At 40.3% G+C, this 20,390-nt stretch overlaps 1 protein-coding gene and 1 long non-coding RNA gene across 2 annotated transcripts in view; one reads left to right on the top strand and one right to left on the bottom strand.

Annotated features, from left to right (window-relative positions):
- LOC138162631 (uncharacterized) overlaps positions 1-20,390 on the top strand; it is a 311,452-nt gene that overhangs the window by 64,820 nt on the left and 226,242 nt on the right. The gene's annotated exons all lie outside the window — the stretch shown is intronic.
- Positions 7,962-9,861, bottom strand: LOC138162623 (late cornified envelope protein 3D-like). Its single transcript, XM_069089971.1, has 2 exons — positions 9,711-9,861; positions 7,962-8,581 (listed from the first exon to the last, which is right to left on the bottom strand). Exon 2 carries the CDS (start codon positions 8,558-8,560, stop codon positions 8,207-8,209), a length of 354 nt encoding a protein of 117 aa, XP_068946072.1. The 5' UTR covers positions 8,561-8,581; positions 9,711-9,861; the 3' UTR covers positions 7,962-8,206.

Raw genomic sequence — 20,390 nt, 5'->3', positions numbered from 1 at the left:
ATCCTGACATCTGACCTAATCAGTCAAATGAAACTACTCTCTCCAACTTTACCAATGATCTCTTAATTATAAAATCGAATGGCTTTTTTCTTAATCCTCATCTTTCTTCACTTCTGCAGCCTTTGATACTTGACAACCATCTCCTCCTGGATACTCTCTCAGCTGCTGGTTTTGTCACACTGCTCTCTCCTGGATTCCTTCTGCCTCTCTTAACCCCCTTTTAATCTACTTTTTGGATTCTTTACCCAAGACTTGCCTTGGAAGTTATAAGTGAACTCTGAGGGCCTGTCCTGGACCTTTCTCTCTTCTCCCTCTATACTGTCTCACTTTGTGATCTCATCAGTTCTGATAGGTTCAATTGTCATCTCTGTACATATTCATATATGATACACACAGGAGATATATGGATAGATATCGATATACACATCTAAACAATACATATATGCATATGTGTATGTATGTACATACACATATTTATCTATATATATGCATGCATATATGTGTGTATGTATGTACCGTGTTTCCCTGATAATAAGACCTATCCCGAAAATAAGCCCTCCCCTTACTGTGTATGATTCCTCTAAAATAAGCCCTCCCCCAAAAATAAGCCCTATTGAGATTGCTACTGTAGTGAAGGTGATCTCCTGCGCTACACGCTACATTATGGTACATCAGAGCTGCAGCAGTGAGCGCGTCATCCTGTTCTTCCCCAGTGATTTGCTTATTGAATAAAGGTACATTTTTGTTCACATTTACCTGTTTATTAAAATTGCTGTCAATGTTCATTAAAATAAGCCCTCCCCTGAAAATAAGCCCTCTGCTGTTTTTCTGTCCAAAAAAATAATAAGACAGTGTCTTATTATCGGGGAAACATGGTATGTATAAATCTCCAGCCTACTCTCTCTCCCATTCTCTCACACTGCCTAGTGTATATTGTGAACTGGATGTTCCTTAGACATCTACAATTCAATACGTCTTAAATATGACTCATCATCTCTCTCCCCAAACTCTCTTATCTTCCAAACTTCCTTATTACCATGAACATGGCTATAAAAGGCATCCCTATCCTGCTAGTCACCCAGGCTCACAACCTAGAAATAATGTTTAACTCCTAACTTGTACTTATCCCACACGTCAATCTGTTTAAGTATTGCTATTTATATCTTCATTTCATTTCTAGAATACATCATTTTCAGTCCACTCACATATCTACCACCCCTGGTACAGGCATTCATCTCCTCACCCTGGATTATTGCAGTAGTCTGTTGCTTGGTCTCCCTACCCCAGGTCTCTTCTCACTCCAATCTGGTCTTCACTGAGCTGCCAAATAATTTCCTAAAGTGCCCATCTGACTCCCCTCCCCCTCACTCTTCTCATTGAATAAACTCTAGCAGCTTTCAATTACTTCCCCAATAAAATATTTAAAGCCCTTCACAACCTGACTCCTTCCTTCCTTTTTAGACTTCTTACATTTTGCACCACTCCATACATGCTGTAGTAAATCCGGCAAGACTGATGCCTTTTCATTGACAGTCTCCCAAGCATGGAATCTGATATCCACCTTCTGACTTCCCTGGTTTCCTTCAAGACTCAGTTCAATACACACCTTTTATAATAACAATAATAATAGCAGTATTATTAAAATCTATAAAGGGCTTATTATAAACCAGACACCATGCTAAGCACTTTACAATTATTTTCTCATTTGATCATCACAACAACCCTTGTGGGGAGTAGATGCTATTATCCTTATTTTATAGATGAGGAAAATGAGGCAGAGGTTAGATGATTTGCCTAGGGCCGTATAGCTAATAGGAGGTTTTTCTGCTTTCCCTTCATTGCTAGTGCCTTGCCTCTGAGAATGCCTTCCCTTTACACTGTATGTACCTGATATACACAATTTTACACATCCTCTCCATCATTATAATGCCTATTTCTTGAGAACAAGACTGTTTTTTGTTTTTCTTTCTGTCAATAGCTCTTAGCACAGTGTCTGACACATTGTAAGCACTAAATAAATACTTGTTGAATATCATAGTACAATTCCCTCCTGGTGCAGGTATCCTTTCTAATTTATGTTACATAATCTCAACTGGGCTCTCACTGTGGCAAGGTAATTCTTTTATATCTCTCTAATTCACTATCCCACTCACCTCAGTGGTTTTTCTAAGTCTTTTCATCCTTTTTCATACTTCCCACTTCTTTCCCTCTCCCTACCTTCTTAATTGTGAATCTTTGACAAATATTTCATGGAAAAATGAGACCATTCACTGAAACTTCTTCTCCTTTCCTCCTCCTCATCCCATACCACTCAGATTGCCTTCTGCTGCTGTCTCCTCCTTCACATTTGTCTCACATGAAGAGGTAACACTTTTCTTTGCCAAGAAGGCAAATACTTCCATGTGTACAAATAATACTTATCCATACTGTCTTCTTTAGAAGACTGTTCCATCTATCACCCCCACTCTAGCTAATCCTCAATCTCTCCCTGTCTTATGACTGTTTCTCTGTTGCCTACAAATCCATGTGTCTCCCATCCTCAATAACCCTTCACTTGATCCATCCATTCCCAATACTATGATCCTAGGTATCTCCTCCTTTTTATGGCTAAATTTCTCAAGAAGGCCATCTACAATCAATTCCTCCATTTCTTTTCTTCTTAACACTCTGAAAACTGACTTCCTACTTCAACATTCAACTGAAACTTCTCTCTTTTGAAGTAAAAGCAGATTTTAGCTTGTTACTAGTCTAACCTGTTCACCAAAGTCACATCTAGATAGACCTATGTGGACATACATAACCTACTTAGGCAAAACACACAAGCATCTCCACTTTATGAGTAGGAACTTCCCTAAGTGCCCCACTATCCTAAAGTACAATCACCACAGGTGCTTCATTTATCATGGAGCTCCTCCAGACTTCGCTACTATGCCCCCCAGAAACCTCTTTAGCTCTGGAATTCACAACACAGCAGTACCCTACACCCAATGTTCCTCCTTCTGATTGGATGGCTCCTCCCAGAAGCTCCATTTAAGACCAGCCATCTCTTCATTTTTCATCAGGCTGCACTCCCAACTCCCATCATGCCCCTGTGTTGGGTATGCCCACCCCCGCTTTTCAGTTCCCCTTTTATGTTGTCTTCCTCATTTCAATCTAAGCTTCTTAAAGGTGGGGACTATCTTTTTGCTTCTATTTCTATCTGCAAAGCTTAGCACAGTATCTACTTATAAATAGAGCTTAATAAAAACTTGTTGACTGCTGACTAAACAGGTTTGCAGAAAGTCAACTAAAAAAGGATCTGAAATGTTACTGCATACAACCACTCATTTTATCTTTGAAAAAATAGAAACCCAGAGAAGAGAGGTCACTAACTGAAAGTCACATAGAAGGCAAATGACCAGACCAAGGTTCAAATCTAGGTCTTCTAACTTGAAGGATGGTCACTTTCCACTGCACCATACTGCCTCGTGAGGTAGTGGCAATAGCTCTGACCAATTATAATGGCCTGCCCTGTGAGTTGGTAGGAATAACCAACACTTATGGAGGGTTTCATGATGCCATCACCTTTTTGATCTTCACAACAGTCTGTGAGGCAGGTACAGGATGGCAAGTATTCTTATGCTTAATTCACAAATAAAGAAACTGAGACATAAAGAGGTTATTACTTGCCCAAGGTCACACAGAAAATAAAGGATAGGAACCCATATTTTCTGACTCCAGGCCTAGGGACTGTTCTAGTATCCCATGACAGCCTTCTCCTCTCTAGGGGTCTGTAACAGTTTGTCCTAAGTATGAAGAGGGGACTCCTAGTCAGATTGGATTGGATGACCTCTGCTGCCTATTCCAACTCTGAAAACCTCTGATAGTTAACACAATATTTACAAGGCTGTGTAAATTTAGCAAATGTGGAATCTAATCCACCATTTAAAAATTAATGAACTTATTTCAAAGGTCGGAAGAGATGTAGAAGGAAGGCTTACTAGCTGCTATGTTGTATTATTATTGCAGTCACTCAGGAAAACTCTATTAAAGAGTGTGATCAGGAGAGGTAAGAGAGGATGAGATCTGAATTGATGAAGGAAAGTATCTGCACTGACAAAATCACATTTTTTAAAGTTTTGTTTGGACCTAAATTCCTGTCTTAGCTCCTCTGGGACATCATAAGCCCAACTGACCCAGAAATCTGTGGGTCAGGGCCTCAGTGAAGGGCTAAAGAAGTCAGAAGAGCAAAGATATGAGCTGCCCTTGGGCAGTTCAAGGGGAGGAACTAAGGGACACTGGTCCCCATCCCTAAGCCCTTCTTCAAGGATGTTTTGGAAACTGGTTTCCCTATTTACTATGATTACAATTTATCTAGAGGCAGAAGTAACCTCAGATTACACCAATGCTAGTAGCCAAAACCATCTTTGTATATTCAAGGAAGGGGTAGATGACTGGGAAAGACATTCCCCGCTCCTCCCAGAGCCACCCAGTACTACTGCTCAAGACAGAAAATTAAGGAAAAGCTAGTTTTCCTGATTTCGTTCCCTTTTGTTCAAAAAAGGAGAAAGAACTGTGTGTGTGTGTGTGTTATAATGAGTGAAATTTTAGCCCAGTACAATTGCAGAGACAGTATGCATTGAAAGAAAGAAATCTAAGTTGGGAACCAGGAAGACTGGACTTCAAATTCTGTCTACCATATACTGGCTGCAGATTTCTTTGCTTTTCCGACCCATCCAGTAGTAAAGACACTGGAAAAAATACTGAAAGAAGTCTTAGTGAGACACCCTAGGTTCAAATTTCAAAAATGCCACTTTCTAGCTGTGTGACCCTGGGAAGTTCTCTTCCCCTCTGGGCCTCAGTTTCCTCATCTGAAAAAATTATAAAGTTGAATTAGATGAGCTCTAAGACCCCTTCAAGCTTTAGAACCTATAATTCTTTTATAACTTTAAAACACCAACAACAACCCAAACTTATTTCTACAGTGAAATCACAATGAAATCTTAGTGTGTAGACTAGCGCTCGGACGGGTCATTAGAGGACCATTTTGTGAATTTGCCAGGCAGGATTGCAGAATGCAGAAAGGACACCAGAGGGCGCTGAAGCTTTATTTATTTCCCAGGTTAGCCATCAACAATCTGCAACCCAAACCTTGTTACACAGTAATTCCAAGTGTCTTCCAACGGAATGGAAATGACCAGTTAGGGAAGGTGTTCCAGGACTCCGGCGTCCATTGGAGACCTCTGCTCTGGGCGCAAATTCCTGGTCCCCCCCCCAAAAGCAGACATAGGGCTTGGGTTTCAGATCTCATTGGGGAAATTGGAGGCCAGGAAATGGCAATGCTCAATTTCCCAATCTGTAAAAAGGGGGCTTTGGGTTTAAAAGATCACTAAGGTCCCTTCCAACTCTAATGTCTATGAACTTTATGTTCGGAGGGTGCTTTATACACACACGCACACTCTCTCTGTCTCTGTCTCCCTCACATCTATCTGTCTGTCTTTGTCTGTCTCACTCTTTCTCATTTGAGTATCATAAAAACTTATGAAATAGGTACTACAGGTGCTATAACTCCCACTTTAAAGATAAGGAAACTGAGGTAAACTAGGAGAGGTGACTTGGCCAGGGTCTCACAACTAGTTAAGGTAAGAGGCTGGGATCCAAGCCCTTCCTGCTTCAATAGCATCTATTCAAATTCAGAGCTCAACATGAATGCCCTCTATAACAAGTGACCATTCTCTGTGATCATTCAGAGATCACTGGCAGTTGTTCAGTGATTGGGGCAGCTAGGAGGTGCCATAGGGCACAGAGTGCTGGGTCTGGAGTCAAGAAGACTCATCTTCCAGAATTCAAATCTGACCTCAGACACTTACTAGCTATGTGATTGTGAGCAAGTCATGATGAGCATGGAGGAAAATACGCAGTTAGTAATGATAACTGAAAAAAGACTTAGAGCAAGTTTCTCTGATAAAGGTCTCACTTTTCAAATATATAAAGAACTAAATCAAATTTATAAAAATAAGAACCATTCCCAAATTGATAAATGGTCAAAGAATATGAAAAGACAGTATTCGGTAATCAAAGAGGTCTATAGTCATTCAAAAAATACTCTAAATTACCATTGATTAGAGAAGTGCACATTTCAAAAACTCTGGGGTACCACCCACACTTATCAGATTGACTAATATGACAGAAAAGGAAAAGTACAAATTTTGGAAAAGATGTGGAAAAAAATTGAGACCCTAATGCACTGTTGGTGAAGTTGTGAACTGATCCAGCCATTCTGAACAACAGTTTGGAACTATGCCCAATATATAACTATGGTTATAAAACCATGCATACCTTTTCGCCCAGCAGTACCATTACCAGGTCTGTATCCTGAAGAGATAAAAAGGTGGTGGGGAGGACCTATATGAACAAAAATATTTATAGCAACTCTTTGGGGTGGCAAAGAATTGTAAATTGAGGGCATGGATGCCTATCAATTGGGGAATGGCTAAACAAGTTGTGGTATATAATTGTTATGAGATACTATTATACTATGAGAAATGATGAGCAGACTGATCTCAGAAAAATTTGGAAGGATTTACATTAACTGATGCAAAGTTAAATCAGCAGAACTAGGAGAATATTGCACACAGTAACAGCAATATTGTACCATTATCAACCATGAATGACTTAGCTATTCTTAGCAAAACAATGACCAAGACAATTCCAAAGGACTTTTAATGAAAAATGATATCAATCTCCAGATAAATAATTTATGAAGCCCAAATACAAATTAAAGCATATTTAAAAAAAACTTTATCTTTGGGTGTTTTGGGGGGTCTGTATTTTCTTTCACAAACATGACTAACATGGAAATATGTTTTGCATGACTGCACATGTATAACCTATATCAAATTGCTTGCTGTCTCAGGGAGAGGGAAAGGAAGGGAAGAAAATAATTTGGAATTAAAAATTTTTAGAACAGATGTTAAAAATTGTTTTTGCATGTAATTGTGGAAATCAAAATATTAAATGACATATATATGTATATATATATTTACATTAAAAAATGCAGATCTGATGTCATTACTCCCCTGCTCAAGGCTCTCCTTCTTTCGTCCAGGATAATATACAGACTCCTTTCTTTTGCACTAAAAGTCTTTTGCTATCTGGTTCACATTTACCTTTCTAGGATTCTTGCACATTCCTCCATGTGCATCCCTTTTAGCTGCCCTAGTGTGCTCGTTGTTCCCTAGATGTGACATTCCTGCCTTTGCAAAGGCCATCCTCCATGCTTGGAGTCCATCCCTCCTCATCTCATCCTTGTGGGATCCCCTGTTTCATTCAGAATTCAACTCAAGGGCCATGTTCCACAGGAAGCTTATGCTCATACTAGGGAGTTGCTAAGGCCCTGCCTTCCAGAAATTCCTTTAGATCTGCTTTATAACTATTGTACACTGACTGTGCTCTGTGCATATTGCTTTCCCCAACAGTATTTCAGTTTCTTGAGGACAAGGTCCATCTTATTTATTTTTTGTAACCCAGAAACTGCTGCATTTTCTGGCAAATAGTAAGTGCTCAATACATGCTTATTGAATTAACATATGAAGCAGGAAAAGGGTAATGGACAAAACCAAAAGGAAATGAGGGCTTTGAGGGTCAGTGAGGATGATTTTATAATTGTCCTGGTTGACTAGGCAACCAAGAACAGTATGTGAAATATTGCCCAAATAGGCAGATGAATTGTTCATTTTTTCCCCCTCTGATAAGATTAACTCTTAAAATTGGTTGATTTTCAATGGAATTTAACATTAAAAAGCTCCCCATACATTTGCACAAGAATCTTGAGAAATCCCCGGACATTTACCCCCAAAGTAGCTCCTGAGCAAATACAACCAGGGAATATGGAGGGGGGGGAGGCAGGGTGATTCTTGGAAAAAGGGAATCATTGATTGTTAAAAAAAAGAAAGAAAGAAAGAAGACCAGAGAGTAGGAGGTGTCTGTGACCAGATAGAGCTTTATTGTTGCATTAGATAAATGAGGCAGAGAAGGTTGGATTGATCTCTGAAATTTGGAGAATTTAAGAGGAGATGAAATGACAATTCTGAGGTCTCTCAGTTCCCAAAGGACACCTCAGCATCTCAGATTGTAGGAGTAGGGAGGTGAATTAACTACAAGTAAAAGGAAGATCAGTGGCTTCTCTTGATTCCTCAGATTCTGCTCCTCAGACAAGGACACTGGATCAGCAGCAGCCTCCAGAGCTCCCACCGCAGTCCCCAGACTGCTGGTTGTACCCACTGCCACTGTCACAGCGGCCAGGGCTCTGGCCCCTGCATCTATGGGATCTGTGATGAGAAAAAAGGCTGCAGCCGCTCCCTAAGCCCCCCAAACCCCCTAAGCTGCCACATCCTCCAGAGCTGCCGCATCCTCCAGAACTGACACATCCTCCAGAGCTGCCGCATCCTCCAGAGCTGGACACACAGCCAGAAGAGACAGGAGCAGTGCAGGGAGCCTGGGGAAGGCTTTTGGGGGGATACTTAGGAGTCTGGCATTTGGGAGGGGGCTGGTACTGCTGCTGGCTTTGCTGGTAAGACATCTCTGTGTGAGTTTAGTAAACCTGAAAGACAATAATGGAGTTTTTCAGATCCTTGAAAGCCAGGGATTTTTTTTCTTCCATTATGAATTAATGTACACCATGAAGATGAATTATATCTATAACACATTAGTATCTAATGGCAAAAGATTTAAAATTTATTCCTATAGACAAATATATTCAGGAGAAAAAATGGGGAGCAGGGAAAAAGCATCTAACACTAATACTGAGGTCTAGGAACATTTTGCAAATATGTCTATGTGGCCTGAGAAATGGCATTGTGTCCTGGCCAAGGAGCCAGCTTCAAAGTCAGGAGAATCTGGGTCATGACCTGCCTGTGACACAGAGTGAGTGTGTGACCCTGGTCAAGTCACTGCCTTTCAGTACTCAGGCAACTTTCTAAGACTATAGGAACTGCAGAGAAGCTGTTAACTTGCATTGGTAGAAGGAGTTTCATCATATAAGGTGTTCCTTATACCAAGATAATAAGAGATCCAGGTCTTATCCTAATTTAATGGTTAAGTTACAACCCAACAAATTCTGCAGAATCTCTCTTATCTCAAGTATAGGTGTTCTACATAAAGGAAGTGATAAATTCTACTGAAAGCCTGGTCTATCAAAAGGATTCCAGGTCATTGCAGTTTCCAAGAATTCAGGGGTCTGTGCCTCCTCCCTCTCTAGATAGCAGGCTCTTGACTTTTCATCTCCGTGAATATATGACAACAAAAATAACAACCATCATTTAGGGTTTTCAAAGAATTTACAAATATTAACTCTTTTTATCCACATAGCAACCTTGAGAGGTAGGTACTTATTATCACCAGTTTGCAGATGAGGAAACTGAGGCAGACAGAAGTAAGTGACTTGCCCAGGGTCACACAGCTAGTAAGTATAAGGAACAGAATTTGACCTTAGGTTTATCTTGTTCCAGTTCCAACACTCTTATCTATCTGCTGTCCCACAAATCCAAAATTCAAACTTTTGTTCACAACTGTGAGATTTCTCATTCAGTTTAAATCTATTTGCTCCTCAGCCCCTTTATCCTTCCTCCTTCATCCCCTCCATAGCCTCCCTTCTGCTTTTTATCCTCTCACTCCTTCTCCTCCAGTATTCTGCTCCAACCCTCTCCCTGGGTTCTCATGCAGACACTCACCCTGATCACAGACACGGACAGGAACTCTCTGCTGAAGAACCAGAGTGGATGAGGAGCCAGAGGCAGGGACACCTTTTATAAGCCATCCCAGGCTGAGCCGTTGGCATGAATCTCAGCTCTCTAGGAGGAAGAGTGTCTTTCCCAATCCACGGCATGTGTCAGACAATTCCTGACATTCCCCACTCTCTCATACATAGGCATAAGTTAATGTCTGGATCATTTCATTTGAAAGAGACATTTGAAATCTTCTAGTCTCTTTTTTATTTTACAGATGAGGAAACTGAGGCCTGAAGAAATCATACAAGATCAGAGTAGTCAAAAATGAAGTCCAGTGCACTTTTCATCTCACCAACCCTTGGTAACTCTAAGATGGCTCCTATGTAAGTCATTTTAGAAGGATTCTCCTCTAGAACACACATATTGGAGGAAAAGAGAGATGTTGCATACTTTGAGAAAGCCATATCCTTTCTAAAATTTGGCCTCCCCCATCACACAGAAATCTAGGAAAATGCCTCCAAGTTTGGCCTCTGGGCAAAGACTAGTTTTCAGTCACTGAGGCTGTCTTCAGTCCTAGAAATGTCTCAAACCTCACATCCAACTCTTCTCCCCATGCCCATCCTTCTGCCCAGAATGCAGGGCATCTAACTAGGAGACAAAGGGCTTGAATTCAAATCCTGGTTCTATTATTTACCTCTTCTGTGACCTAGGATAAACCACATATGCTATTTAGTTTTCATCTTTTTCATTTCTAAAATGAGAAGATTGGAATATGTGACCTTTTTCTATCTCTCCATCTACCATCTGATTATTTTCTCTGGAATGCTCTCATCCTGTCTCCAGCTTTGAGTTGTGACTTCTCCAAGGCATATCTTTGTAAGGCATCTACCTCTCAACTTCATCCACACACTCTCCCCTTGGCATAGAAATTTTTCTTCAGATTCTCTTTTTCCAGAGACATTGAATGGTTATTCTTTGATTTTTCAGGGAGAAACCAAAAGGGAGTAACTGGTCATATAGTCATTTTTTTTCCATTCATTCATTCATTGTTTCAACAAATACTTGAGGACCTACTCTATCCAAAGTTCTCTGGACAGGGTTGCTGATATTAAGATTAATACATGGTTTCTGACTTTAAGGATCCTATAATTTATCAGGGGTACAATGAATTCAAAAAAAGATCTATAATAGAGTATAGGAAAAAACAGGTGCCATAAGAGGGGTACTGACCTTATGGTATAGGAAGGATGTCAGAATAGGAAGCAATCATTTCTTGCTCAGGTTACTGGAAACATTTGCCTTGGTATAGTGGGAAAAGTCCTGGATGTGAATTTAAAGGATCTGAGTTCAAATCTTGGCCCTGTCACTACCTTGGGTAAATAATAGATTTCAAGGAATAGATTTCATAAATGAGTAGGTGGAATTAGATGACCTCTGAGCTCTTTTCCTTCTAAATTTTTGAACCTTGGATCCTACAACACTTTGTGAAATAGCATACACCTATGCTTCACTTGGTATAACCCTCAACAATTTCCTATTAACAGTAGCAATGATGATCATGGTGGTCATGGTGGTGGTAGTATTGATAATGATGGTGATAAGGACATCGATGGTAGTGGGGTAAGGGTAACGATGATGGAAGTGGTATTGATAGTGATGGTGGTAAAGACTATGATGGAAGTGGTGATTGTGGCAGCAGTATTGATTATGATAGTGGTAAGGACAAGGGTCATAGTGATGAGGGTCAGGAAGTATTGCTGGTAATGATGGTAAGGGCAATTGTGACTAATGAGATAATGCATGCAAAGTACTTTGTAAGCCTTCATGTGCTAAGTGAAGGTCATCTTACATATTGTGCCATGATGAAACAGGCAGCAATGCTGATGATGAGAGTAGGAAAGGATCCAGTCCTGCTTGTCACCTAGTCCCCACCCCACTAATCACCTATTGCTCCAGTTGCTCAGTAGACAGTTCTAGACCCTGAACCTCAGGGAAGATTTGAAATATCTTATGATGGGCTAGGGTGGGCGGGCAGGCTAGTGGTCAGTGGACTCAGTTAAGACTGGTGCATCCTGTGTGGCCAAAGCCAAGAGAATTGCTGGGGTATATTTTCCAGGTCTCTTTGATGCTATTGGATGGGCAGTTCCTCATTTTCCCCTCTAAGGGCATGAGGGACAGTGGGTTAAAATAGTAAAGGAGATCCTTGCTGGAATTGGGGGTGGGGGAATGTCTGCCAATGGTAACAATGAATGTCAATAATAGGAAGACTTGGGAAAACTAAGGTGGGGCCTGTTAAAGGTGTGTGACTCTGTCATCTGAACAAATATGAATATCCCCTTTGAAATTCATCCTTTTCTGCCTTAGACAGAAGGAGTAGGGTTGACCCTATCATATATGGGACTTGTAAGAAGAACCCAGGTTCAGTCTGTCACTTTTTCCTTTAATGTCTAGTTCTATGTTTGATCTGTCCTTTCCAAAAACACTGGAGTAAGGCAGCCACACTATCTTTGACTGGATTTGGGAGAGACAGATTAGTGTCTATGCTGAATAACCCCTCCAGAAACACACACACACACACACACACACACACACACACTCAAATGGTCCAATGTGTCAAGTAATTGCTCATAAGCTCTACTTCTTTCATTTGTGTAGATTTTTCCATAGTTCTGTTGGGATCTTTGGACTCCTTTTCTCTTTCTTCCCTCTAGTCTCACTGACATCTTGGGCTTGGGCTTGCTGGTTGTTTGGTTTCTTCAGCATTGTTGTTTTGTTCACTTTCTAGCTGTCTAGCCTTCTGATTCTGGTTTGGGCCATTTGCTGGTAACATTGCTACCTTTAGGGAACTTTACTTATTACTCACTGACTTTAAAATGTTTTTAAATATGAAATAATAATAATAACAACAATACATCAAGTATTCTATTGGTATTTTAAAATATAGGTGATTAGGAAGAACGTGTTTGAGACAATTAACACCTACACAATACCCTTCTTAATGGACACCTTTCAGATTATAAGATTGACCATAGCAGATTTAGAAAATACTCTCAAAAATCCACACAATATTTAAAAAAAATACAGGGCCTGTTATCTAAGGAAGCTGTAGAAAGTTGAGCACTTCCACACCAGAAGAAGAAAGAGGATGACAGTAGAACACCTGATAGGCATATTAAAAACCTACAGATATACTCTTGGAATAATTAAAGTCATGTCAATGAGTGTGAACAAAGGCTACTAACAAGTATATATGATTGGATTTTTTTAATGTGTATGAAAGCTCTTTGCCTCCAGATGGGAGTCTAAGATATAGCTAAGATTCAAAAGGACAATCCAAAGGCCTTCCATGGGTCAAATCCAGATGACTTTGGTCAACAAATATACTAACTATGAAGCATCTAAAATGACTGAGTCATGTATTTGTTTGTGGAAATGGAAGGATTCATGATGGTAATTTAGGACCAAGTCATTGCTGCCAGAAATTACGGAAGGATTATCCTAAAGAAGATTTAATTATTAACATAGCTTATTCAAGGAAATGGTGGAGATTGTGCAACAACACAACAGGTTGTTAAAATTTAGAACCTCCCAATTACCTAGTAAGACATGACTTTGTGACCAGAATTCTTTAAAAGGAGCTCACTGTCTTTCACTGAATGACAGATAACAAATACTCATACAATAAATACAGATCTTAAAATATCCTGGAGAACTCAACCCATAAGTTGTGCTAGAACCGAACCATTATACAAACTTGTCTGTTGCCTGCAATTATCTGGAATTAACATTGATTCATAATAAATTAAGAATAATATTTTTACTAAACCTCTCTATTCCAAAGAGATTCAAAAAATGGGAGCTTCAAAATCTCCAAGCTACAACTAAAGAAAAACTTTCAAAATACAGAGGATTAGCTAAGGAATTCAAAATCACAAAGGAAGAGGATGAGGTATGGCATGTCTTCCATGTTATCCTCCAGGCTCTTATGCTTCTACTGGACCCCAACTCTCCAATGTAAAGAGTCCCGGAATTCACTTTGGAAGTACCCTCTCCTCCCTCTTCATCTGAATGGGTGGCTCCTCCCAGAACCTCCATGTAAGGAGGGCGCCCACACCAGCCATGTCTCATTCTTTTCCAAATTGCATTCTGGACTTCTTTTATGGTGTTCCCAAGCTGTATCCCTTTGTTCACCACTCTACCCTACCCTACCCTACCCCTTTCAGCTTTATGTATATGTTGTCTTAGAATGTAAGCTCCTTGAAGGCAGGAACTGTCTTTCTTTCTTCTTCTATTTCCTGAGTTTGCCACAGTGTCTGGCACATAGCAAGTTATTCATAAATGCTTAACTGACTGGACTAATTGACTGATGGACTGATTGTATTGAAGATGCTTTCAGTGATCCTAAAGAGTATAAACTTATTCATAAAAGCTGAATTTATTAAACTACAAAAGCTATTATTTGGAATAGTTAACAGAATGATGAATTTTAGGTATAGTGGCTCCTCGAGTCAGGGTCATTTCTCTCTGAATCCCATGGGGGGCGGGGATCTTGAGAAAGATGAGATAACAACGAGAAAACAGTGATAACAACAGCAATAATGATGATGCAATAAATTATAAACATTCAGCCTAGCAAACATGACCTGGTGGCCAGAATTACACATCAGAAACTGACTGCTTTTCATGAACTAATGGATGACGAATCTCCATATTTCAAATACACAATTCACAATATGTTGAAGAACCTGACCAACAAAACTACCCTGGGACCTGAGAATTATCACAGAAAAATCACACAATCATCTGAACACAACATTGATCCATTAAAATGTAAGAATATGCTTTAAATAGATATCAGAGATGACAAAAGATAAGTATAATCAATGTTAGAAGAGCTGTGGAAAGAGGTGTGTGGATACATTGTTGGGGAGCTGTGAATTGGTACAGATATTTTGAGAAACAACTTGGAATTGTACAAATAAAGTGGCTATAATGTTTATATCCTTTGACCCAGAGATTCCACTACTAGGCGATAATCCCCAAGGAAATAATTGATTAAAGGAAAAGCCTCATATAAAGTAAATACTTACAGCAACACTTTCATGGGTGGCAAAGAAATGGAAACAATATAAGTGATCATATGAATTTTTTTTCCTAATAATGAGACAAAATCCACCTCCCTATAACCTTTACTCATGGTTCTTGTTTTACTCTTTGAGGCCAGTCATTGTATAAGTCCAATGTTTTATATATATATATATATGCCTTTTAAAAAATTTGAAGATGACTCGGGTCTCCTCTAATGTTTATCTTTCAACCAATCATCTCTCAACATGCTTTGAACATTGTACTCCAAATTTGAATCGATCAGAGCAGAGAAAAGTACAACTATAACCTCTATGTTTGTAGAGATAATTCCTCTATTTAGGTAGCCTCAGTGGCATGGTAGATGGAGTGCCAGGCCTGGAGTTATGAAGACTCATTTTCCTGAGTCTAAATCTGGCCTTAGATCTTACTAACTGTGTGATCCTGAGCAAGTCACTTAACCCTCTTTCCTCAGTTTCCTTATCTGTCAAATAAGGTTGGAGAAGGAAATGGCAAGCTACTCTGGGACCTTTGCCAAGAAAACCCCAAATAGAGTCATGAAGAGTTGGATATAACTGAATACAAGACAAAAAAGACCAAGTTACCTCTTCTGGTCAGAACATCATACTATTTCATAATGAGCTTATGGTTCACTAATTTTAGTGACCTTTATCTTTCATTCTCAAAGTCTGTATTCTCTGATCCCATCTTTAGTAACTTTAAAGAGAGCATTTTCAGTGGAGAGATAGGAATGGAAGCCAGGTGGCAAGAATTTGAGAAATGAATGGGGGAGAGGGGTGAGGATGGAAAGGAAAAGGGAAGAAAAATTAGTCTTTCTAGTAGTTTGATTATAAAGAAGAGAATTGGAAAGATAACTGGAGGTGGTAGCAAGGTCAAAGAGAGGGTTTTGAGGAGATTAGTGAAAACCTACCTGAGTATGTTTCTAGGAGAAGGACTCAGTGGAGAGGAAGAGATGGAAACTTCTAGAGAGAGGAGGGACAGGGGATGAGATCCCAGGCATAGGTATAGCACTCAGCCCTTTCAAGGAAAAGAGCTATCTCCTTCTCTAAGAGACGTGGAAAGAAGGGGAGGATGGATTAAGACAGAGAAATTATTAGGAGTAGGGGAAGGATGTGGATATGGGGAACTTTCATGAGACAATCCTGACATTCTGAGTCAAATAAGAGAATTCACCATCTACTAGGGTGAGGTTAAAGGTGAAATCTTCAGTAGATAGAGCAAAATAGAGCAAAGTTTGGAGTAGCTATGATTAGGAATTTGATGTTCAGCAAGGGATGAATAAAAAGATTTCTGTACACCTGTGAAACTTTAGCTGAAATTTAAAAACCTGGATAAAATCAGCACAATCACAGTGTCAATAGAGGAAGATTAACATGTCATTTGAATGGACTTTTGAAATTATGTTCTGAAACAGAAGTTAGAAAATGAGACGGTGTGTTCACTTTAACTACTCTATGTCAGAACCTATAAGGTAATTTCTTCTACAAGGTACATATAGTAAGCATAATTTCATAAAGAAAATGAAGAACTAAATGCTGTGAAAATAGATTAAGTTAGAGCTTACATGTGTTCATATGGGTAATGTGTTCCTGTTAAGTATAGATCTGAGTCTCTGTCTCCCCCCAGGCCCACATATACCAACAACGGTACCTTAATATGGTGAGTGCCTAATAAAGTGTGGTGAATAGATGAATAAGTGAATGGAGGAATGGATGAGTGAAAACAACCAATGAGTGGAAATCAGAGACCTGGCTTCGAATCCTGACACTCCTACTTTCTGTATCATTCTGAACAAATTGTTCCCCCTCCCTGGACCTCTGGTTTCTCATTTGTAAAGTTAAGCAATTAGCCTTGATGATGATTCCTTCCAGCTCTAACATTCTGGAATTCTATGAGTCACAGGCTCTATTCTGAAGCAAGGGCGGTGCCTTCTGCAAACCTTTAGGTAAGGGTGAGGTTATGTGTGAGGTGGGACCTGAGCTCATAGAAGCTAATCCCATTCCCTTCTTCCCCCTGGAATGGAGTGTTTATGGCTGCAGATGAATCAATATTTTGCCTAGAGGACCTTGGCATGCTGCCCTGACAGAAATAAGCCAGTGGGTGATCTCCTCAAAGAGCTTCTGGGATAGGAGGAAAGTGGGAGACAGCTTCCACCCACTCTAATAACAAGGGAAACAAGAGGAAACTAGCTTCTGATCAAGATATAAAACTGAAGCACAAAGAGAAAGGTGTGTTTAAGAGACCTGGTCCCTGGTTGCCTCAGGGTAGTTAAAGGATGCATGGTTTGAGAAGGGGTACCAGGCTTCCCACAGAGAATTGCATGGACCCAGATGCCCTGTGTCTATAGGTTCCTGAGATCTGCTTGCGGCTTGACTAGGCGCCCAAAACACCTGCATTCCAAACCTACCTCTAACCCTCAGCGGTGTGACCAGGGGAAATGTGCTTCATTTCCCTGAAGCATGATTTCCTCATCTATAAAAAGGTATTATAGGTCTGGGCTGACCAACAAGGGCCCAGTCACTGGTGTATGTGCAGATATTGCCTGGTTTTAGATCCTATGAATTTTCAGACATATTCTCCCCACCTGGTTTCAGTCCAAGAGACAATGTGGACACTTTAGAGAGCAGATTTCAGGCCATGATTCAAGGATTAGAACTGTGTGGTAGGAGTCAAACGCACTGACCACTCAGGAAATGCTTCACCAGAAATAAACATGAGTGCCCAAAATGCAGCCTGTTATGTCCCAGTCTATTTCTCTTGGTGGTAGTACTTGTATCCAGGAATATGTTAGCACTGACTTGTACTACTCAGAGATTCAATTGTCAAATTTTTAGGGTGAGCATTTACATCAAGAAAATTGGCAAATATTGCAAATCATGGCTGAATTTATTGTTTGGTTAATTGTCTAGGCTTAAGAAACTGATGGAGATGGGGCAACTAGGTGGTGTAGTGAGTGGAGCACTGGCCCTGTAGTCAGGAGGACCTGAGTTCAAATGTGACCTCAGACACTTAACACAAAAACTAGCAGTGTAACCTTGGGCAAGTCATTTAACCACAACTGCCCTCCAAAAAAAAAAAAAGAAAGAAAATGATGGAGAAAAATGTTAATCGTGAAGATTAGACTTAAAAGCATGTTGTAAGTATATGTTATATAGAATTAAAATTAAATTTAATTTTATACATATGCCAAAATTATATACACATATATATGCATGCACATACACACATCTACACACACACACACACACACATTTACATAAGCCCTCAACACCTATCGCCTGGACTATCAACAATAGCTTGCTGGAGGTTCTGGGAAGAGCTATCTGATAGGAGTTGGGAGGGGGGGGGCAAAAAGGCAGAGGGTATTTCCAATAGGTTAGTAATTCCAGGGCTGGAGTAAACTTCCAGGATGAAAATGTTTCTGAGGCATGGTAGCAGAAGTTTGGAGTTCAACCAAATTCAAGGCTATAGTTTAGTCCTGAATTATTCAGTGCAAATTCATAATATTACAAGTAAGGAAAGTGAGGCCCAGCGTCACATGGGTAGGAAGCACTTTGTAAACCTTAAAGATCTCTGTAAAGTGTTATTATTTTGTTAAATAAATATGAATCATTAGTAGCATTTATATTGTATGGATATTAATCATACTTAAAATGCAAGTAGCCTAGATAAACATCATTTTTCACAGGTGGGAACTTCACCCTGGGGCAGAGATGGGGGGCATGAAAGTAGAAAATGTTTATTGGGGAGAGGGGGGAAAAGATGGGAGGGAGGCCCATTTATAAATTGTGTTGGGGGGGGCGGCCAGGTAGCACAGCGAGTAAGAGCACTGGCCCCAGAGTCGGGATGACCTGGGGATCGAATCCCGGGCTCAGAAACTTAGCACCCACCCAGAAACACCTGGCCGTGTAACCTTGAGCAAGTTACTTAACCCCAATTGCTTTAAAAAATGTGTTTGGGGGGCCTTTAATTTGAATGAAAGACGCTGGCAGAGAAGCTGTTGTCAGAGCTGTCTGTTCCCCAGAGTCCTCCTGAAAGAGTCCCTTTTCACCAGGCCCACAGCTCACCAATGATCTGGTCTCTCTCTGGTCCCTGTGACAAAGGAGAAGGCTACCTGTGGTGTGTGTTGGGGTCAGGTGTGAATAAGAGATGTGGCAGTTCTGTTGGTGAAGGGAGACAAGATGGCGGGAAAGGGCAGGGGAGAAAGGGCTTTTGTGAGTCTGGCAGCTGGACCAGCTGTGGAAGGAGGAGGTGCCTCTAGGAATAGTCAGTCTGCTCCGGCTTGAGTGGGGAGCCTGAGGGAAGAGGAACTGAGCTTATCTGAGGCCCATTCTAGTGAAAACAGTGAAATGTTAGAGCCCAAAGGATAAGAGAAGGCAACCAGGTCAAGCGTTTGGACACAGACAGTACAGACCATATGGGGGAGAAGCTAGAATGATGCCCTGACAAAGACCGGGGACTCTTTCTTCACTCCCTGTCTTCCAAGTTGCTCTGCTTCAAGGTTGTGGGAGGAACAGGTGTAGGGGTTTGGGACTCTCTTCCTGCTACTTCCTGAGCCTATCCAGACTCATTTTCTCATTTGGGCCTTAAGCCTGAATTTGAATACTGTCTCTGATGGTTACTATTTGTGTGACCCTGAATAAATTACCTAACCTCTCTGTGCCTCAGTTTCCTTATCTGTAAAATGAAGAGAGTGTACTCATCAATGATATTATTATTTTATGATGCTATTTTACCCTGAGACCCCCTCAGGTTCTGGATTCTGCTTGAATGACCCCCTCAGACTATAAGGTGCTAAGATTTCCCTTACCAAGATCATTAAAGGAAAGAACATTCTCAGTGAAGGATACTTGCTGTAGTCAGACCTTGAGGCAGTTGCTATAAGCTGTGGCTCTTGGGCCTCTCTGGGAGTCTCTTAGAGATTTGTACTGGATTGAGGTAGCAAGGGACATGGTGAGGCTGCCACTAAGTCAGAAAGGCATCAATCCTTTCCTCACACACTTAATCTTCAATTGATGGACTCCAGGTAAGCCAGGGGCTGCTGGGGCAATTGTCAAAACGTATAGTCTTCATGTTGTGCCCATGTGTCTCTGAGCCTTCCCTTCCTCTCCACAATTCTCTAATTATGTTTCCCACATAGTTAATTGGACACTGTTCTGCTGCCCTAAGAATACTTCCTTATTCTGATTCTGAGCAAACAGCTGGGTTTTGGCTGGGGTCCCAGTGGGGTTTAACCAAGTTCTCCTATAATACCCAGAATTACAGTATTTTTCATAAATATATATGGATGCACATGCATACATACATATATAAACATTTATGCACATACACACATATAAGTATGGATATATATACAAACACAAATAAAAATATGTACATTAAATGTATATGTAATATATTTGTGTATGTATATATGAATGTATATATATATACATAAATACATGCAAACACATACATACCTCTATCTATCTATCTATCTATCTATCTATCTATCTGTTTGTTTATTCTTGGTCAAATGGGTTGACCCATGAGCCCAGAACAGCTTGGGAACTCTGACAACTTTGTGTTCCATGGGTT

This window comes from Petaurus breviceps, unplaced genomic scaffold (assembly GCF_028583685.1).
Source record: "Petaurus breviceps papuanus isolate PSGF00001 unplaced genomic scaffold, PetGlider_PUasm1.0 186, whole genome shotgun sequence".
Lineage (NCBI taxonomy): Eukaryota > Metazoa > Chordata > Mammalia > Diprotodontia > Petauridae > Petaurus > Petaurus breviceps.
The sequence above is the reverse complement of the archived record's forward strand: the minus strand, read 5'-3'. Positions and strand labels throughout refer to the sequence as shown.